Source organism: Schistocerca americana, chromosome 4 (genome assembly GCF_021461395.2).
Source record: "Schistocerca americana isolate TAMUIC-IGC-003095 chromosome 4, iqSchAmer2.1, whole genome shotgun sequence".
In the NCBI taxonomy this organism is placed as follows: domain Eukaryota; kingdom Metazoa; phylum Arthropoda; class Insecta; order Orthoptera; family Acrididae; genus Schistocerca; species Schistocerca americana.
Genome location: NC_060122.1, coordinates 292,799,248 through 292,821,351, shown reverse-complemented (window position 1 = coordinate 292,821,351; position 22,104 = coordinate 292,799,248). Strand labels below are relative to the sequence as shown.

Sequence of the window (22,104 nt, the reverse complement as noted above, 5' to 3'; positions counted from 1 at the left end):
ATCAATCGATAGGCGACACAGAAATCTCCTAGTAGCGAGTGGGATTCAACCCCAGACTACAGGGTTGCGGTTTGGCGCTAAGTGGTTGCGCAGTCACACTTAACCTGAGGTTCGAGATATGAATTCTAAGACTCCTTTAGTACAGATCAAGTAGCTTCTGTCACCTTCGCTTTCCTGTCAGTATTCGCGTGTTGCCGTTAAGCGTTGTCGGGCTTAAATATTAATGGTGTTTTTCAGGATGGGCATTCGCGCATAATCACTTCGATAAAGGATATTACGTTGTCGCCTCTCCCTTTTTGGCGGCTACATGATTTGGGCCGGCCGCGGTGGTCTAGCGGTTCTAGGCGCTCAGTCCGGAACCGCGCGACTGCTACGGTCGCAGGTCCGAATCCTGCCTCGGGCATGGATGTGTGTGATGTCCTTAGGTTAGTTAGGTTTAAGTAGTTCTAAGTTCTAGGGGACTGATGACCACAGATGTTAAGTCCCATAGTGCTCAGAGCAATTTGAACCATTTTTTACATGATTTGGTACTTACCGGGCATACCGTGACAACTGTACATAGCATTGTGCCCCTTTGCTACTCGACAAACACCTTAGGCCGTAGATGCTCTTCCTGTGTGAGGAAATCATTAATGCACAGATGCGCAAAACTTAATACGAAAGCAACTTTCACATGCCAAGTAACATAGCTCAATGAAACTTGGACCATACATGAAAAGAGCTAATGCAGTATAATACGGAAGGTAACTGAGACGAACAGAAACGACACTTTGATTCAAGGATAATAATTACACTGGAGTCAACGTGTTTTCTACGGTCTGCTGGACATAATGAAGGCTAGAATATGGTTCTTAAAAAGCGATGCGATGATCATGAACGGGAATGCATACCCTGAAACGTGCTCCCATGATGATCATAAGCTTGGTAAAGGGTTCGTATCGCTGGGCCTTCAACTCCTCCACCAGCGTGGTTGATGACTAGAGCGAATGGACGTGCTGCATTATGTCTCCCCAACGCATCCCATATGTGCTCGATGGGATTTAAGTCATGGGAACGGACAGGCCAGTTCGCTCGCCAAACATCGTCTCGTTGCACGAGCTCTTCCAACTGCACAGTTCGATGCGGTTGCGCATTGTCATCCAGAAGAAAGAAGTCCGATTTGAATACACCCCTGAAAAGACGCACTTGCACAAGGACAGCAGTGTCACAATAATACTGACCTGTGAGTGTACTGTGTTCAAAGATTTGGATGCCAGTACGCCCACGCAACATTATGCGTTCCCACATCAGAACATTTGGACCTCCAAAATGATCACGTTCGACAGTGCTGGACATACCCCCATACGGCGAGAGACTGGAACACATAATGGACTCTGAGATGTTACCGAACATGATCGTTTTGCTGGCCCAGATGTTTTGGTGTGGGGAGGCATTATGTTGCATGGGCTTGCTGACCTTCAAATCTATGAACACGGTGCACTCACCGGTCAGCATTATTGTGATACTGTTCTTCTTTCCCGTGTGCGTCTTTTCAGTGGGACTTTCAGCCCCGATCTCGTTTTTGTGGATGAGAGTGGACGGGTGGAAGAGCTCGTGGCGAGAGGATATTCATCGAATCGACTGACCTGCACGTTCCCCCGACTTAAATCCCTTCGAGCACGTTGGGGATACTTGTTGTAGCACCTCCACATGCACCAACGAACATCCAGCAACTGTCAACCACGTTGGTGGAGCAATGGAACATCATTGCACAAGAACACCTTACCATCGTCCTGGCCAGCAAGAGAGCGCGTTGCAGAGTATGGGCTCACAACTGTGGTCATCATCCATCTTATTGGCAATCATGTCCCGCCGTTTGTAATGTCCAGGAGACTATGGTTCAAATGGTTCAAATGGCTCTGATCACTATGGGACTCAACTGCTGAGGTCATTAGTCCCCTAGATCTTAGAACTAGTTAAACCTAACTAACCTAAGGACATCACAAACATCCATGCCCGAGGCAGGATTCGAACCTGCGACCGTAGCGGTCTTGCGGTTCCAGACTGCAGCGCCTTTAACCGTACGGCCACTTCGGCTGGCCCAGGAGACTATCACGAACCACGGTGACTTCAGTGTAGTTATTATTTGAATAAAAGCGTCATTTCTGTTTCCCTTATTACGTTTCAGTTACCTTCTGTACTACACTGTATCAGTTCTTTCTACACAACTGGCCATTAAAATTGCTTACCACGAAGATGACGTGCTACAGACGCAAAATTTAACCAACCGGAAGAAGATGCTGTGACATGCAAATGATTAGCTTTTCAGGGCATTCACACAAGGTTGGCGCCGGTGGCGACACCTACAACGTGCTGACATGAGGAAAGTTTCCAATCGATTTCTCATATACAAACAGTAGTTGACCGGCGTTGCCTGGTGAAACGTTCTTGTGATGCCTCGTGTAAGGAGAAGAAATGCGTACCATCACGTTTCCGACTTTGATAAAGGTCGGATTGTAGCCTATCTCGATTGCGGTTTATCGTATCTCGACATTGCTGCTTGCGATGGTCGAGATCCAATGACTGTTAGCATGATATGGAATCAGTGTGTTCAGGAGGGTAATACGGAACGCCTTGCTGGATCCCAACGGCCTCGTATCACTAGCAGTCGAGATGACAGGCATCTTATCCGCATGGCTGTAACGGATCGTGCAGCCACGTCTCGATCCCTGAGTCAACAGATGGGGACGTTTGCAAGACAACAACCACCTGCACGAACAGTTCAACGACGTTTGCTGCAGCTTGGACTATCAGCTCGGAGACCATGGCTGCGGTTACCCTTGACGCTGTATCACAGGCAGGAGCGCCTGCGATGGTGTACTCAACGACGAACCTGGGTGCACGAATGGCAAAACGTCATTTTTTCGGATGAATCCAGGTTCTGTTTACAGCATCATGATGGTCGCATACGTGTTTGGCGACATCGCGGTGAACGCACATTGGAAGCGTGTATTCGTCATCGCCATACCGGCGTATCACCCGGCGTGATGGCATGGGGTGCCATTGGTTACACGTCTCGGTCACTTCTTGTTCGCATTGACGGCACTTTGAACAGTGGACGTTACATTTCAGATATGTTACGACCCGTGACTCTACCCTTCATTCGATTCTGGCGAAACCCTACATTTCAGCAGGATAATGGACGACCGCATGTTGTAGGTCCTGTACGGGTCTTTCTTGATACAGAAAATGTTCGACTGCTGGCCTGGCCAGCACATTCTCCAGATCTCTCACCAATTGAAAACGTCTGGTCAATGGTGGCCGAGCAACTGGATCGTCACAATATGCCAGTCACTACTCTTGATGAAGTGTGGTGTCGTGTTGAAGCTGCATGGGCAGCTGTACCTGTACAGGCCATCGAAGCTCTGTTTGACTCAATGCCCAGGCGTATGAAGGCCGTTATTACGGCCAGAGGTGGTTGTTCTGGGTACTGATTTCTCAGGATCTATGCATCCAAATTGCGTGAAAATATAATCACATGTCAGTTTTAGAATAATATATTTGTCCAATGAATACCCGTTTACCATCTGCATTTCTTCTTGGTGTAGCAATTTGAATGGCCAGTAGTGTATATTACTTGGCTGTGACACATCAAGCGAAACTGTTTCGTCCTTAAGTTTTGCATACCAATACACATAGCGCTCGCCGCTCACAGCTGTGCGAAGTGAAATTACTAATATTACAAATACTAATGTGACCGGATAAGATAGTAAATACTGCTAAATGAAATAAATTGGAAAGGATTCGTCATTAGGCACTAGCATTAGAACTCTAAATAAGACGTTAAGGTATATCGTACTCAAAAAATTTGTGGTGCATAGCCCATCGCCTCAGCAATCCATGACTTGCGTTCGTACTATCCCCTTTTCAACTACGCTACGAGATGAAGCGATAGTGGGAGGTGCAGCGTACTTTTCCTGGCTGGAGTGATGGCTCAGACTTACGATGATCGCTTAACGCTTATGAGCCATTGATTTAGAAACATGTCGTTAGTAACGCGATCCTTTTTGCCCTAATGATAGCAGCGGCGGGTTTCCGCATGGAATCTACGAGAAGCCGAAGCACTGGGAAGCCTTCTTGAGCCATAAACACTCAATCGCTGTCCGCAGTTCACTGTCAAGGCCGTTACGGACTGCTGTGCTCTCTTCTACTTCGTTCACATTTATAGGATTTGGAGTTCACTGCCCGGACGTCAGTATCCTAAAGTAGTACGGCGCCATTCTCTATAAAACTCGATAAAACCGCCTTTGAACATCTAAAGATTTCAGAACTCATTGAAATACAAAATATTTCAGGCAACAGAGCCGCCGACATCTGAGTGGTAGCTCATAGGTCTTGCAATCGTAAAGTTGTTGGTTCGTATCTTCCTGGTACTAACATTATGTGAGTTGTGTTTTGCAGAAGTGAACTACTCCCATGAGCAGTGAACGTTGACTCCTTTAACTTTGAAGTTATGCATTAAGTATGAACTTCCGAGTCCCCGAATGAAAATGGAGACGCAATTTGGCCCTTATTGATTAACGGAATAGTCTAACACACTCACAGATGGTTCAAATGGTCATCAGTCCCCTAGAACTTAGAACTACTTAAACCTAACTAACCTAAGAACATCACACAACACCCAGCCATCACGAGGCAGAGAAAATCCCTGACCCCGCCGGGAATCGAACCCGGGGACCCGGGCGTGGGAAGCGAGAACGCTACCGCACGACCACGAGCTGCGGGCACACACTCACAGACTTACATAATTTAAGCGCAGCTGAAACAGGGTTTCGCGTAGTAAGTAATGATTCATTAAAGAACTAAACGTATATTAAATCAGTGTTTGGTATCTGCTTATGGCGTCCAACAGTGCTCATGAGGATGTCCCCTCTAGAACGTAGTCGATGATTCTCAGCATGAAAGAACAAACTGATTAATCAAAATTAACACATAATTTATGAATTCCATTTGCATCTAATATCTCCGTAAGGCGCTACATCATTCCACATTGCATTTAGCAAGGGCCGATCGCCATAACAGCAGCCGTCGACCTACATGTCTGCAATTGAAATGAAAGTCCGTGCTAAGAGAGAATACGTATTTTAGTGAGTGGCCTCTGATGCATAAGAATATTCACGAACAGTGATTATTATCAATAAGTGCAGAAATTTATCAGGCAACCTCGAAATAACCTAACCAATTCACCTAAGCTTCACCACGGCAAGTAATTGAAATAATCTCAATTTATTCAGCAGCAGAATATCCAAACCAGCTCAGATTGTCATCAGACGCAGCCAGTCTGCTTCCAAAGGCAGAACTCTCACAGTACAAGGACAGAACACAGCAAGCTAGTGTTTCACAATCAGAATGGCGGAAGTGCGCTCAAACAAGGAAACCGTCGTGGCTTCCAAACCGCGGTTGTTTTCCATTGGCTAGTAAACAAACCGACCTCCCAAAGATCCGAAGGTGCCTCGGTGGCAAAGCAAAGAGTTTGCTCAAAGAGCTTATTTCGATCAATCGAAGCTGAGTATGGAAGAGGCAGGCACAGTACTCCAAAGACAACTAAAAGCAAAATATAGTGAGTAAAAAATGAGACTACCGGATATCTTTTTTTCTTTCATTTGAATTCCATATTTGTTATCAAATGGAAAGTTAATTAATAAATACTGAATCACAATTTTTTTAAAAAAGAAATCATTTCAGTTTAAGTTACTAACTGCTTGAATGCGAGTATTTAGAGTAAATTAAAATTTGAAAATTTGTCCAAAATCAGACACTCTAATTCCATCATAAAATAAGAAACATTTAAAGTTTCGGAGTGTCTTATTTTAATTAGAAAGGGGCAGATGGAGAAACTTGAAAAGAAAGAAAGGAAGATTCTCGGGAAAATTAGGGGACTACAGAAGATTACTGATGGGACTTGGAACAATAAGGGAAACGAGAAGCTCTACAAGTACACCGAAAAGATCAAGGATAGAATGCGGAAACGACGGTTGAAATTTTATGGGCACCTAGTAAGAAAAGACGGAAACAGACTGAGCAATAATATCTTCAATTACATCACGTCATTAAAGTACACTTACAAGTGAACAGAAGAATTCAAAAGAGACACACAAGAAACTGGTATTATTACACTATAGATGATCCGAAACAGGGAAGAATTCTAAAACAAGGATGACAGCACAAAATCATTTGAAGAGAAACCACTAAAAAATCAGGTCGATGTATTACATTTCCGCGTGTGGGTGAAAGAAAAGAGGTGAAAGAATGAAGATATTTTGGGAAGAGAGGAAAACAAAGACCAAGTAGCCAAGACCTATGCGATCACTATTAGTCCAAAAAAAATAAAAAAAAAATAAAAGAAAAAAAAAAGATTTGACCATGACGTCAGAGCTCGAATTACGATAGCTAAGGAAGATTTCAATATAAAGAGAAGCATACTACGTAGAAAGCTAGATAAATAGTTCAGGAAAAGACTAGCTAAATGTTTCGTTTGGAGCGTGCCACTCGATGGAGGTGAAACGTGAACACTGGAAGAGAGGACTAAAGGAGGTTGAGATGTGGGCGTGTGGGGTGGATAGGATCAATTAGGTGCAGAAGAAGACCATTGGAAGTTATAAGAAAAAGAAAGAAGAATACACTTGTTTCCAAGGCTATCAGGTATGCAGCCGGATGCGATCGTTGAAGTCCCAAGATATTTCGTCGAATAACCTTGCCGCCATCATCAGGTGGTTCTGATGGAATGGTCTGTCTGCTCATTGTCGCAGACAGACCATTCCATCAGAACCACCTGATGATGGCGGAAAGGTTATTCGCCGAAATACCGTGGGACTTCAACGATCGCATCCGGCTGGACACCCGAGAGCCCTGGAAACAACACATACGCCAGTAAAGCGTCCGATCACATATCAAGAATATACTTGGTCAAGTTGCGACGGGACTGTTTGATCGCGTATACATTGAGAGGATGGGTGTGTGCGAGAAGAATCAAAGGAAAAAGAAAATAAAAAATTTTAGATGATGTTAAAGCAAGTGCAAGCCACTTGAAATGAAGAGAGCAGCAGAACACAGAAGGACGCGCAGAGCAATCTTGTGTGGTGCTGACTTAGGACAAAGCACACAATAATTGTGGTACAAAAATGCGAAACTTCAAATATGAAATAAAATACATTGTTATTTCTACAGGTTGAACAGTATTATTGATATAAATACCTTTTCGTATGGCAATAAGTCATTTTGCATTTCTGTACCAAATTTTATTGCTTTGTGCAATTGGTAATTAAAAGTAAAAATACATTATATCTCCATGGTGCGAAAAGAGGCAGGTGACACTGGACAATAAAAAGTGTGAGGTCCTCCACACGAATACTAACAAAATTCTGTTAAATTTCAGTTAGACGATAAAACACACACATTTAAAGGCTGTCGATTAAACTTAAACCTAGTGACTACAATTAATAATTTAAACTGAAACAATCACATAGAAAATATGCGGACGGCAAACCAAAGATTGCGCTTTATAGGCAGAACCCTCAGGAGATGCAACAAGTCTACCGAAGTGACTGTCTGGTTACATTTGTCTGTCCTCTTCTGGACTATTGCTGCACGGTATGGAATCGCTACCAAATGGGATTGAGGACATCGAAACAGTACAAAGGAGGGCATCTCTTTTTCTATTATCGCAAAATAGGTGAAGAGCGTGAAGGGTGTGATAAAAGAGGTGGGGTGGCAGTCATTAAAATAGAGGCTTTTTCGTTGCGGATATATCTTAGGCCCCTCCTTTTAGTCATCGAACGAACGTCGGAATGGCGGATGATGAACTAATCGATATGAGCTAATCGATAACGGAATAAAAAAAAAACAACAATCGCTTAGTAGTGAAAAGCCATCAGGACCAGATAAAAAACCTATGAGACTCTACAGAATTATGCAAAATAACTTCTGGCAGCAGTTTATCGTAGATCGCTGAAGCAACGAAGGATACCCAGCAATTGGAAAAAGGTGCAGTTCATTACTGTTTTCAAGAAGGGCTGTAAGACATATGCACACAATTATAGGCCTATATCGTTAACGTCAATCTGTTGATAAATTATGGAACATGTTTTACGCTCAAGAATTACGACGTTTTTGGAGAACGTAAGTCTCCTCTAATACAATCAATATGGCTTCCGCAAACAGAGATCTTGCAAAACTCAGATCGCTCTGTTCCTCCATTAGACCCAGAGCGCTGTCAACAACGGCGCTCAGGTTGATGCCGTGTTGCCTGACTTCAGGAACGCATTTGACACTGTCCCGCACCGCCGCTTAGTGAACAAAATACGAGGTTATCACGTACCGAACAAGATTTTCGACTGGATTCAATACCTAATTGCACTTAGAACTCATCATGTCGCTGTTAACGGTACAAACTCGACAGATCTAAAGGTAACTTCCAGAGTACCTGATGGAAGTGTGACAAGACCGTTACTGTTTACAATATATATAAATGATCCAGCAGAAAGCGTCAGAATCTCTTTAAGACTGTTCGCACACAACGCGGTTGTTTATAACAAAGTAGCAACGCAAGAAGACATTACCGATTTGCAGAATGACCTACAGAGTACTGACGAATGGTGCAGGCTCTGGTAGTTGACCCTGAATGTAAATAAATGTAACATATTGGGCATACATATAAAAAGAAATCAGTTACTGTAAACCTACACTATTGATATGATAAATTGTTGGAAATAGTATTTATCGTAAAATACCTGTCTTAAGTGGAATGCCCACATAAAATAATATGAAAAGCTGATGGCAGTCTGAGGTTCATAGGAAGAATCTTATGGAAATAATGTAACTAATTTACAAAATAAGTGGCTTACGTAGCGCTTGTCCGGCCGATTCTCGAGTTGTGTTTATCATTCTGGGACCGTTACCAGGTAGGAGAGAGAGAGAGAGAGAAAGAGAGAGAGAGAGAGAGAGAGAGAGAGAGAGAGAGAGACAGACAGACAGACAGACAGAGAGGATCCAAAGAAGAGCGGCGCGTTTCGTTACGGGTTTGTTTAATCGGCGCGAGAACGTTGTGGGGATGTTCAACAAACTCCAATGGCAGACGCTACAAGAGAGGCATGTGCATCACGAAAAGGTTTACTATTGAAATTTCGGGGAAAAGTCTTACAATTTGGTACTTCCTCCAAAATACATCTCGCGAAATGTCCACGATGATGTGCTCCATAATGCAGTTCTTAGAGTTTTCCCCAAGACCATTATCTCTCATTTTGGAAGCGAGCTGTTGGTACATTGTTTTACTTAAGTTACAAATCACCTCCGGGGTTCTTTATCGTTTACCCGTAGGAGACGATGGAAGACCTATTAGGGGACATTTCCCTTCCCGTGCAAACATCCTCCATATATGTAAGAGAATTAAACAGTTCCTATGTTTTCAAAGTTTTGTAAAAAGGCTTTTGCGGGGTAGTTGGCGTGTATCTCCCAGTTTTTGACAGTTCAGATTTTTCAGTATTCCATGACGTTCTCCAGCAAGTCAAATAAGCCTTTGACCCATCGTGCTGCCTTCTTTGCAAGCGTCCCTCGTTAGTCTTGTTTAGTACGGGTCTCACACGCTTAAGTAGTACCCTAAAGTAAGTATCCCAAGTATTTTGTTTACAGTCTCATTTACGGGGTGACTGCATTTTCTCAGTAACCCATGAATGATTCCGTTTGTGACTTATTAATTTTATAGTCATAGCATATTGGAACGATGGTGATTTTTCCCAAATCGAGGTCCTAACGTTATACGCTTGACATTGCGCCACGAGAAAAGCCAGTGCTTGTCTGACCTCGGAGAAGGAGTATCGTTTGCGTCAGGCAACCACGAGCCGGTGGCAGTGAAGTAAGCTGATATCAGGAGCCTTGGTCATGTCGCACTAGCTGTGCAGGGTCCAGTAGCGTGAAACACTGAAATATCCCATTCGCTGTCGTAAGATGAGCGCTCTGCCTCTGACATAGCAGCAGCTATTTCTAACTTAGCTGCTCACGAGTATTCCAAGAAGGCGTTTTGCTGATCATGTCTATGAACTTTCTGTCTGTTAGTATAATTTTTTGTTTCGTCTCTCTATCCATCCTATCATCACTATGTATTGCTCCAAACATTTTTCTGAGGATTTTACGGTCTATTTTTTCTGTCTATGTGTTACCTGATAATCCAATTGCGACCGTTTCTGATGCGCGATGTTCTTCTGGTAACACAACTGCATTGAAGAACCTGAGTTTGGGCTGTTTTGATATGTTTTTTTACTGTAGTTTGTTCATATGAGTTTGTACGCTTTTCTGTTCTTTCTGTGTTTGATGCTTTTTTTGATCCTATTTTTTTGTATCCCCCTGGATATTTGAATTTTTCCATTCTTTTAACGTTTCCATATTTTACGAGGTGGGTTTTTAAGTAAGTACCGTTTTGAAACTAAAAAAGACGTGCTAAGATATCTCAATAATTTTGTTTTTACATGAAAGCCTTTACCTTAATCTACGAACTGACGCCATTACAGTCTGATTCTTCCTTGTTTATGTTGTGTACTGAGTGTTTAAGATGCCTCCGATAATCGTGAGTCCCGCCGACTGTGAAGTACGGGCTGTTATAAGATTTATTCGTGCTAATGGCCTAAAAGCGATCGATATTCATCGTTATATCTGTGCAGTATACGGAGAAAATATTATTAGTGATGGAATGGTAAGAAGGTGGGTGAGAGCATTTAAAAATGGCCGCACAAATGTGCCTGATGAACAACGGAGTGGGCGTCCTTCGGTCGTTAATGAAAGTTTTATGCAGGAAGTGGACAATAAGGTGAGAGAAAACAGACGCTTTACGATTTCCTCCTTGCGGGATGACTTTCCTAATGTTTCTCGTAGTGTTTTGTATGGCATTGTGACCGAGCACTTGAATTACCGACAATTGTGCGCACGTTGGGTACCGAAAATGTTGACACATGTACACAAAACCAAACGTTTAGACAGTGCATTGACTTTCCTTGAGCGGTACCACAACGAGGGTGATGATTTCTTAAGCCAAATTGTAACGGGCGATGAAACATGGGTGGCCTACGTCACACCAGAATCATAGCAACAGTCCATGAAAGTTGAGCAAGGGCATCGTTTTGCTGCAAGACAATGCCCGCCCGCATGTGGCGAATCAGACCAAAGATCTCATCACATATTTTCGATGGGAAACTCTAGATCACCCTCCGTACAGCCCCGATCTTGCGCCCAGTGACTACCTGCTCTTGAAGAAACACCTGGGCGGTCAGCGTCTTCAAGACGATGACGAAGTCAAAACAGTGGTGGTGCAGTGGTTAACAAGTCAGGCGGCAGACTTCTATGAGGAGGGTATTCAAAAACTGGTACAATGTTATGACAAGTGCCTCAATATTGTCGGAAATCATGTAGAAAAGTTGATTCAGGTACAGGCTTTCATGTAAAAATAAAATTATTGAGATATCTTAGCACGTCTTTCTTTAATTTCAAAACGTTAGTTACTTAAAAAACACGCCTCGTATGTCAGGGTCATGTGCGTAGGTATTCTTTCTTTCCTTGTAATGACCTTTTGATTTGTTTTAGCAGAGACTTTATGTAAGTGTTCCAGTGCTTCTCGTCTATAGTTCCTGAGTATTGTCAACTCATCTGCAAATGCCTGACAATTTATTATTTATGATATTAAAACATTTCATATAGAAGGGGCGATCAAAAGGTTCCCGTTTAAGGGCGTTGCTGCAGCGTATATGCAACCGATCCCGACTCCGATGCGGGTATATAACCACAGTCGTATAGGCAAGGGAATAGTGTGGCCTTCGAATGGAAACTTTTTGATCGCCCCTTACATATTGTTGAAAAATAATGCCTCCGAATTTTTTACGTGAAAACTCCCAAAACTTTTCAAATAAAACAAACGGCATTAACATTCTACATTTTTATTCTTCATGTCTATATATTTATTTCTCAACATGGCCTGGCGACGAATATATTTCTCCCAACGCGAGGCCAGTTTTTGATATCGTCATTGTAAAATGTTTGACTTTCTTGGCGGAGTCACAACTTCACCTCTGTTTGCACCGCTTCTTCACTATTGAAGTGAAGTCCTCGGAGATGTTCTTTAAGTTTTGGAAAGAGTTGAAGAAGGGATGGGACCAAGTCGGGTCTGTATCTACATCTACATCATTACTCTGCTATTCACAATAAAGTGCCTGGCAGAGGGTTCAGTGAACCATCTTCATGCTGTCTCTCTACCGTTCCACTCTCGAACGGCACGCGGGAAAAACGAGCACTTAAATTTTTCCGTGCGAGCCCTAATTTCTCTTATTTTATCGTGATGATCATTTCTCCCTATGTAGGTGGGTGCCAACAGAATGTTTTCGCAATCGGAGGAGAAACTGGTGATTGAAATTTCATGAGAAGATCCCGTCGCAACGAAAAACGCCTTTGTTTTAATGATTGCCACTCCAATTCACGTATCATGTCTATGGCACTATTTCCCCTATTTCGCGATAATACAAAACGAGCTGCCCTTCTTTGTACTTTTTCGATGTCATCCGTATGGAGGATGCTCGATGACCGTGAATCCAAGGCGTCGGATTGTTGCCGTGTGTAGCCTGCCACTGCCATGTTGAAGGAGAGGATTCTTCATGTGCGGACGAACTCTTCGGATTCGTGCTTTCAGTTTTCTGTGGGTCTCCCAAGTGCCGACATCGTTACATTATACACCATCGCATTAAGCGCTTCAGTTTGGAGTCCTCTAGAGGCAGAGGGTTGCAACTTGCGTCAGCAAAGCAGGAAAGTCGACCGAGTAATATACGTGACATGCAATACCTCAACCGATATTGAAAACAGAACAAATAACTCAGAGGCATTACTTTTCAGCACGCCCTCGTATATTGTTATACTCGAAATTGTCATCATATAAATCATGGAATCATGGAATACTTCTAGATAAGCCCAAGTACTGTGCTATGAATGGGACAGCGCTCAAATGGTTTAAATCATGCCTAACTGGAAGTGTGCAGAAAGTTGAAATAAGCAGTTCCCGTAGTATGCAAAAAACTGATGATTTCTCAAACTGGGGAACAATCAAGAATGGGGTGCCACAAGGTTCGGTCTTGGGTCCTCTGCTGTTCTTAATATATATTAATGACTTGCCATTCTGTATCCACGAAGATGCAAAGCTGGTACTTTTTGCCGGTGATACAAGTATGTCTATCACACCCAACAGACAAGAATTAACTGATGAAATTGTAAACGATGTTTTTCAGAAAATCTTTAAGTGGTTCTCTGCAAATGGTCTCTCATTAAACTTTGACAAAATACAGTATATACAGTTCCACACAGTAAATCAAATGACACCATTAATAAATATAGACTTCGATCAGAAATCGGTAGCTAAGGTAGAATATTCAAAATTTCTAGGTGTATGCATTGATGAGGGGTTGAACTGGAAAAAACGCACTGAAGATGTGCTGAAACGTTTGAGTTCAGTTACTTATGCTGTTAGGGTCATTGCAAATTTTGGCGATATAGATCTCAGTAAATTAGCTTAACACGCCTATTTTCATTCTCTTCTTTCGTATGGCATCATATTCTGGGGTAACTCATCATTGAGTAAAAGAGTGTTCAATGCTCGAAAGCGTGTAATCAGAATAATTGCTGGAGCTCATCCAAGATCATTCGGCAAACACTTATTTAAAGAGCTAGGGATCTTCACTGTAGCCTCACAATATATATATTCACTTATGAAAATTGTTATTAACAATCCGAACGAATTCAAAAGTAATAGCAGTGTACATGGCTACAACACTAGGAGAAAGGATGATCTTCGCTACTCAAGGTTAAATCTAACTTTAGCTCAGAAGGGGGTAAATTACGCTGCCACAAAAGTCTTTGAGCACTTACCTAATAGCATCAAAACTCTGACAGATAGCCATATAGCATTAAAAGGAAATTAAAAGAATTTCTGAATGGCAACTCCTTCTTTTCATTAGATGAATTTTTGGATATAGTAAGTTGGTAATTTCCCCACCTCCCACCAAAAAAAAAAAAAAAAAATAAAATAAAATTAAGTGTCATGTAATATTTTGTGTGATGTAATACCTTGTATAGACACCTTTTATTAAACTGACACGGTCCACATCATTACGAAGTGTCGTATTCATGATCTATGGAACAAGTACTAATCTAATCTATACACGTTTATGGCACCTTAAAAGTAGGGACGATGAGGTGGATCCGCACCCAAGCGGAGTCCAAAGTTTTTATCTTTTAGACTTACATTTTACTGCATGTGTTGCAGGAGAAAAAGCAGTCATGGAGATAGGGGTGCGGCTGATCGGCCTGCTGCAGCTGCTATTACGGCTGATGTTGCGGCCCCTGCAGTACCTGCGTTCCCTGAGGCCGGCTCCGCGCCTGCCGCCCATACAGAGCCGCCTGCTCTTCCACAGCGCCTCCCAGCTGGCAAAGCTCATCCGCACGCAGCAGGTAACGTCACCACTGCCAGCGACCAGACGCACACACATAGATAGCCTAAAAGAATGATGAACCTAATGCATATTTTTGATATACACTACTGGCCATTAAAATTGCTACACCGAGAAGAAATGCAAATGATAAATGGGTATTCATTGGACAAATACATTATACTAGAACTGACATATGAGTACATTTTCGCGCAATTTGGGTCCATAGATCCTCAGAAATCAGTGCCCAGAACAACCACCTCTGGCCGTAATAACGGCCTTGATACGCCTGAACATTGAGTCAAACAGAGCTTGGATGGCGCGTACAGGTACAGCTGCCCATGAAGATTCAACACGATACCACAGTTCATCAAGAGAAGTGACTGGCGTATTGTGACGAGCCAGTTGCTCAGCCACGATTGACCAGACGTTTTCAGTTGGTGAGAGATCTGGAGAATGTGCTGGCCAGGGCAGCAGTCGAACATTTTCTGTATCCAGAAAGGCCCGTACAAGACCTGCAACATGCGGTTGTGCATTATCCTGCTGAAATGTAGGGTTTCGCAGGGATCAAATGAAGGGTAGAGCCACAGGTCGCAACACATATTAAATGTAACGTCCAATGTTCAAAGCGCCGTCAACGCGAACAAGAAGTGACCGAGACGTGTAACCAATGGCACCCCATGCCATCACGCCGGGTGATACGCCAGTATGGCGATGACGAATACGTGCTTCCAATGTGCGTTCACCGCGATGTCACCAAACACGTATGCGACCATCATGATGCTGTAAACAGAACCTGGATTCATCCGAAAAAATAACGTTTTGCCATTCGTGCACCCAGGTTCGTCGTGGAATACACCATCGCAGACGCTCCTGTCTGTGATGCAGTGTTAAGGGTAACCGCAGCCATGGTCTCCGAGCTGAAAGTCCACGCTGCAGCAAACGTCGTAGAACTGTTCGTGCAGATGGTTGTTGTCTTGCAAACGTCCCCATCTGTTGACTCAGGGATCGAGAGGAGGCTGCACGATCCGTTACAGCCGTGCAGTTAAGATGCCTGTCATCTCGACTGCTAGTGATACGAGGCCGTTGGGATCCAGCACGGCGTTCCGTATTACCCTCCTGAACCCACCGATTCGATATTCTGCTAACAGTCATTGGATCTCAACCAACGCGAGCAGCAATGTCGCGATACGGTAAAGTGCAATCGCGATAGGCTACAATCCGACCTTTATCAAAGTCGGAAACGAGATGGTACGCATTTCTCCTCCTTACACGAGGCATCACAGTAACGTTTCACCAGGCAACGCCCGTCAACTGCTGTTTGTGTATGAGAAATCGGTTGGAAACTTTCTTGATGTCAGCACATTGTAGGTGTCGCCACCGGCGCCAACCTTGTGTGAATGCTCTGAAAAGCTAATCATTTGCATATCACAGCATGTTATTCCTGTCGGTTAAATTTCTCGTCTGTAGCACGTCATCTACGTGGTGTAGCAATTTTAATGTCCAGTAGCGTACATCGAGTTGACAAAGGGCGTGGGATACCTCCTAATATAGTATCGGGCCTTCTTTTACCCAGCTTAGTGCAGTAAAGCGACGTGGCCAGGACCCAATAACTCGGTGAAAGTCCCCTGCAGAAATATTCACGCATGTTGCCTCTATAGCCGTCCACAATTGCAAAAGTGTCACTAGCGCAAGATTTTGTTCACGAACTGGCCTCTCCATTCTGAACCATAAATGTTCGATGTAATTTACGTCGGGCGATCTGGATGGCCAGATCATTCGCTCGAATTGTCCAGAATTTCTTCAAACAAATCGCGAACAACTGTGGCCCGGTGTCATCCATAGAAATTTCATCGATTTTTGGGAACATAAAGTCCATGAATGGCTGCAAATGGTCTCGAAGTAGCCGAACACAACCATTTTCAGTCAGTGATTGGTTCAGTTGGACCAGAGGACCCAGTCGGTTCTATATTAACACAGACCACACTATTATGGAGCCACCGCCACCTTGCACGGTGCCTTCTTGGCAACTTGGGTCCACGGATTCGTGGGGTCTGAGCGACACGCGAACCCTGTCAGCAGCGCTTACCAACTGAAATCGGGATTCATCTGACCAAAACACGGTTTTACAGTCGTCTGGGGTCCAATCGATATAGTTACGAGCCCAGGAGAGGTGCTGGAAGCGTCGTCGTGCTGTTAGCAAAGGTACTCACGTCTGTCGTCCTCTGCCATAACCCTAACGTTAGATTTCGCTGCACAACCCTAGCGCATGCGGTAATCGTACGTCCGATATTTATTTCTACGGTTATGTCAAGCATTATTGCTAGTGGGTTAGCGCTGACGATCTACACAAACACCGCTTCTCTCGGTCGTTTAGTAAAGGATGTGGAGCACTGCATTGATCGTGGCGAGAGGTACTGGCTGAAATTTGGTATTCTCGGCACACTCTTGACACTATGTCAAACTATGTCCAAATTCTGTATTCCCTAACGATTTCCGAAATGAAATGTCCCATGCGCCTAGCTCCAACAACCATTCTGCGTTCAGAGTCTCTTAATTATCGACGTGCGGCAGCATCGTACCTTTTCACGTGGATCACCTGTGTACAAATAACAGCTCCGCCAATGCACTGCTATTTTATACCTCGTGTACGCTATATTATGGCTATCTGCATGTGTGCATATCGCTATCCCATGAATTCTGTCACCTAAATCTAAGTTTCTGTTTTGCTAACTAGGTTATGATGAGACCAGCGATAATACGCAGAGATCGGAAAGTGATCTACAACTTCCATAAAAAACAGCCTGCAGGTACTGGGTTGGCAAAATAAATCTGTCCTAGAAAATATTTCATGCACCCATGGACAGGAAAATCAGACTTGCATCACCCGAATCAGTTGCAAGTGATACAAGTTGGATTGCCTATCTTAAGTTCTATTAAATGTCGCCAAAAAAACAGTAGATGTGATGTACATATACAAACAGATGATTACAATTTCAGAAAACCGAATAAAAATGTAAATGTCGTGTGACTAGGTGTAGCCTTATAGTCTTATACCGGGTATTATGCATAGTTCCCAAGATTAAGATGGCTGATTTATTTTGATATCTAATAATTGGCTAATATGAATACTAATTAAGTACCTAGGCATTAAGTTGACGTTGGAACTAAAATTCTGTTACAAGAATGAAGTTGGTTGCTTGGAAGAACAAATGCTTTTTCATGTTGAATCACAGCGATACAGACATAGCAATACAGCCATTCAACACCAAATTATTGTTGGCAATCTTTATACGTCAGGAGTCCTCAGATGCATGATCACTAGTGCCATCGCTGTAATAATTGTAAGTATTCATGACTCTGTTAAGTACATCGATATGACAAAATTATTTTAAAGCTCGTTACAGGACTGTGTCCCGCCTTTTTTAAAAAGCAGACATTCTTTCTACATTAATAATTGTCCCCAAAACTTTTTCACTTCGTCTACGCCAACTTCATTAAGCTCTTATTTTATTGCAATCTTAATTACTGGTTGATTAGTTTTTAGAACCTTATTAACTGGCTGGACAGCTTGTCGTAATTTGTTTAGAGGTTCTTGTCATCATGCACATGTTCCTCATGTGACGATGGAGACGTGACAATCGCTGTACATGTTATTATTAGTGGAAGCACCCACATGATTTTCATTATCATTAGCTTCAAACAAATGAGTATAAGCTATGTATTTCAGTATGAACATTGTGCCTGAAGCTAAAGCTTGACAAAACGTGTTAGTAAAAATAACATATACACGAATGCGAACCTCCATCGTCACAGAAGAAATATGTGCATGATGACAAGAACTTCAAAACAAATTCTGAAAATTTATCCAACCACTTAAGAAATATTCTACAAAACCTAACCATCAATAGTTAAGATTTCAATAAGCCACGTAGCCCATTAACTCGTTTTGAAAGGACAACTGCTCTTAAAGCATCGGAAGTCAAAGAATGATTATTTTTAAAAGCATTCACTAACGGAATAATTTAGGACGGAAACCGAATATCTTCAAGAAGTTTAAGGCTGTTTAGCATCTAACAAGTGTTGCCGAAATTCTAGGGAAAGACCATAGACAAATAATATGCGATTCTCTGTTGAGAAAAAAAGCGCTTAGTTAAGGCAGTCTGCCAGAACGCGGTACGGTGAGATGAGTTCCTGACAAGCTTCGCGCCCTGGTGTGACCGTGAAAGGAAGCCATGTGTCAAAGGCCAATGAACTACTCGCAGCACGTTAATGTGACCTCATTTTATCTGAATGACTCAAGAACGTCAGGGTCGAGTGGTCGGTTTAGCGTTACGAATCGTATTGTCTACCACTTCCAACCGCTTAAACTGCAACTATCCCCAGCAGTCACTTCACAGGATGTAAGTCCATTCTGCATTGAGACACGATGAATGTGCTTTCGTCCGCTGTATCTGATCGTTCTTATCACGGACTTACATGTCTGTGGTGTCCAGTCAGCAATAAAAAAATGTTGCGTATTGCTTTATTGTCAATACTGGGCGTAATAGAAAGAAAACTGATTTTGTTCTTTCAGTAAGTCAACAAAAATAAAGAAGATCAACACATTACCACTTGATAAACACAAGCAAAAAAAGCAAAAACAAAACCATACAAGAGATTCCACTGGAAGAACCACACTTTCTTCTTACTGTCGTCTTGTGTAACACATTGTTTATGAATAATTTGGCCATCCTTGTCACAGGAGACACATTTTAAGTGGTTAGGCATACCCCTTACCAAATCGTCCAGAGAAGACTGTGGAATATTTTCTCATTCCTCCACAGCAACCTCTAAGGTGCCCTGTAAGGTCTCTGACGGGACAGAATGGTTGCAAACCGCCCGTTTTAGCGTGGCCCGTGCATTTTCAATGCAGTTGAGGTCTGGAGAACATGGAAACCATTCCATCTGACTGATTCTGCGCTCCACTAATAAGGTGTTCACAAAACGTTGGCGATGGGGGTGTGCATTGTCGTTCCTCGGCGTGAATCCCAATCCCATATGTACACCAAACAGAGGCACAATGCTTGCAACAGTGACGTCCCAATACTTCACACCAGTCATCCTTCCATGTATTGGAGCAAGGGGTGTTCTGCGGCCATGCTTGATTCCACCCCTAAACATGACTGAACCGCCTTCATAGGGGCGGTGGCCTACGATAGTGTTAGGGTGCCCGTTGTCCTAGTTATCTCCACACACCAGTATCAGTATTGTCAGGATGGAGACTGATACGGGTGTCACAGAGTTGTGTCTCACTGCTGCCTAGCCCACAAAGAATGGTTTCGAGCCATTACGACACGAGCCCCTCTCCAAACCCAATTTGGAGAGGAGAAGCCGGAAGAGGTCTTTTGGCACGTAATCCCTGCTCGTGGAGCCTATTTCGTATCGTTTGTGTAGACACCTGCTCTCCTGTAGCTGTTTTGAACTGGGGCCCTAGACGTGCATTACGTTGAGGGTTTCTGCATGCTGTTATTCGCAGATATATTGGTCCTGCACACTAGCTGTTTTTCATCAGCGGTCATTTCTGTGATGATCCTCAACTGATCCTGTCGCTAGAAACTTGTTCCAGACTCTAGAGACATCACTTTGACTTACACCAACGTTTGCTGCTCTGTCCACCTGTCTCAGTCCCTTCTCCATTGGAGCGACTGTACGGATACTCTGACCCTACTTAAAGCTGTCCGAACCATCCTGAAGCAATACAGCTCTCGTAATGGCACACAGTACAAGTACTGCAATGTTTACAGGTGACGCGGTTACCGCAGACTGCACTTACTGCCCCTTAGCAGTGAAACCATAGACTGTTTCAGCTAGAATTACATTACAAACAAACCAATGTGTTGATATCACAGTGTATTGGTTCAAATGGCTCTGAGCGCTATGGGACTTAACTTCTGAGGTCATCAGTCCCCTAGAACTTAGAACTACTTAAACCTAACTAACCTAAGGACATCACACACATCCACGCCCGAGGCAGGATTTGAACCTACGACCGTAGCGGTCACGCGGTTCCAAACTGAAGCGCTTAGAACCGCACCGCCACACCGGCCGGCCACAGTGTATTGCTAGATCAAAAGTTCAGTGATAAAGTTACGGGAACATGCATCATTTATTTTGACCATTGTATATTGCTTCCTCTTCTAACAACCCTACCACAACAAAGGTCAAAAATTAATTATGATTGTAGTGTTGCTCACGCTGCTAAATATTGCATTTTCGGGCAACAACAAAGTTATATTATGTGACAGGTGTCATCAGAGCACAGTTAATAAAGTCATTTCTTGAAATAATGGATAAACTAGGCACTCATCTTTTCGTGTTTCCCACGCTGGTCTCGTTGTGAACTCATGGCTCAATCGTCGAAAATCTAGGTAGTGATGATTCCAAGCTCAGATGCAAAGAGGCCTAGGTGTTATTCTGCGATATGCAAAAGTTTTATAGATGTGTTTCATAAACCATCCTTGAAGATTAAACTTTTGCAAGTTAGGACAATGGTGTTGTAAAAAAGTAATCAGCACTCCGAATTTAAATTACACTTCTTTTTTATTACTTTTGTTGCAATATCACTTAACTCGTTCCAAAACATCACTTCACCATATAAAACATACTTGAAAATATCTTCCTCACTGTTAAAGTTCATATTTCATAAACTGACTACAATTTGCGTCTTTTTAACATGACGACCAGAGCTTGACTCTCTAGTAACCGCTTACGCGCCCAAAAATCAGAGCTACAAGTACGTCAAAGATCATAGTGACAAAAGAAAGAATACACATAAGAATAATATCATTGGAATATATACATATCGATGTATCGAAGTACCTCTACATTAATGAAATCAAATCTGAATGTTGTCACAGAAATATGTTAACTATTTTACAGAAACACAGTGGACTATTGCTGGTATGGAGAGGTTGAGGTGAGGTGCCGTAATGGTTACGTAATTCACGTACCATTACACTTTCAACATAAATTTAGTATCGTGACTACTACAGCACTTTGTTGTCGTCTCATGAAACCTGCCTTTAAAATATGAGACGAATTTTGTAAAAAAAAAGTACAGCGGAAATTATGTCACTTCCGCTGACCACTGATCACTATTTGTACCCTAATTTGATCACTGACTGTATATGATGCTAACGATTTGTGCTGGACCGAAATTCAGACAAACATTGGTAGCAGCTGTGACATGACTCCAGTATGACACTGCTTTTCATCGTATATATAAAAGACCGAAATGAAAAAGATAGACTCTTGGTGGAAGGAATAGCAGTTGATTTTCAAAATAAGTAACACATTGCACTTAAATACGCGAAAACACTCGTTATTGGTTCAAATGGCTCTAAGCACTACGGAACTTGACATCTGAGGTCATCACTCCCTTAGACTTAGAACTACTTAAACCTAACTAACCTACGGACGTCATACACATCCATACCAGAGGTAGGATTCGAACCTGCGACCGTAGCAGCCGCGTGGTTCCGGATTGAAGCGCCTAGAACCGTTCGGCCACCCGTTATTATTTGACTACATAATTGCAGAACAATCACTGTAACAGCCACATCATTCTATACCT

General features: G+C 42.9%; 1 protein-coding gene across 1 annotated transcript in view; it reads left to right on the top strand.

Moving 5' to 3' along the window:
- Nucleotides 1-22,104, top strand: part of LOC124613428 (fatty-acid amide hydrolase 2-like) — a 381,807-nt gene that overhangs the window by 161,547 nt on the left and 198,156 nt on the right. Inside the window, exon 3 of the mRNA XM_047142130.1 lies at nucleotides 14,327-14,511. Within this exon, the coding sequence (XP_046998086.1) occupies nucleotides 14,327-14,511 (185 nt within the window). The remainder of the gene's footprint in view (nucleotides 1-14,326; nucleotides 14,512-22,104) is intronic.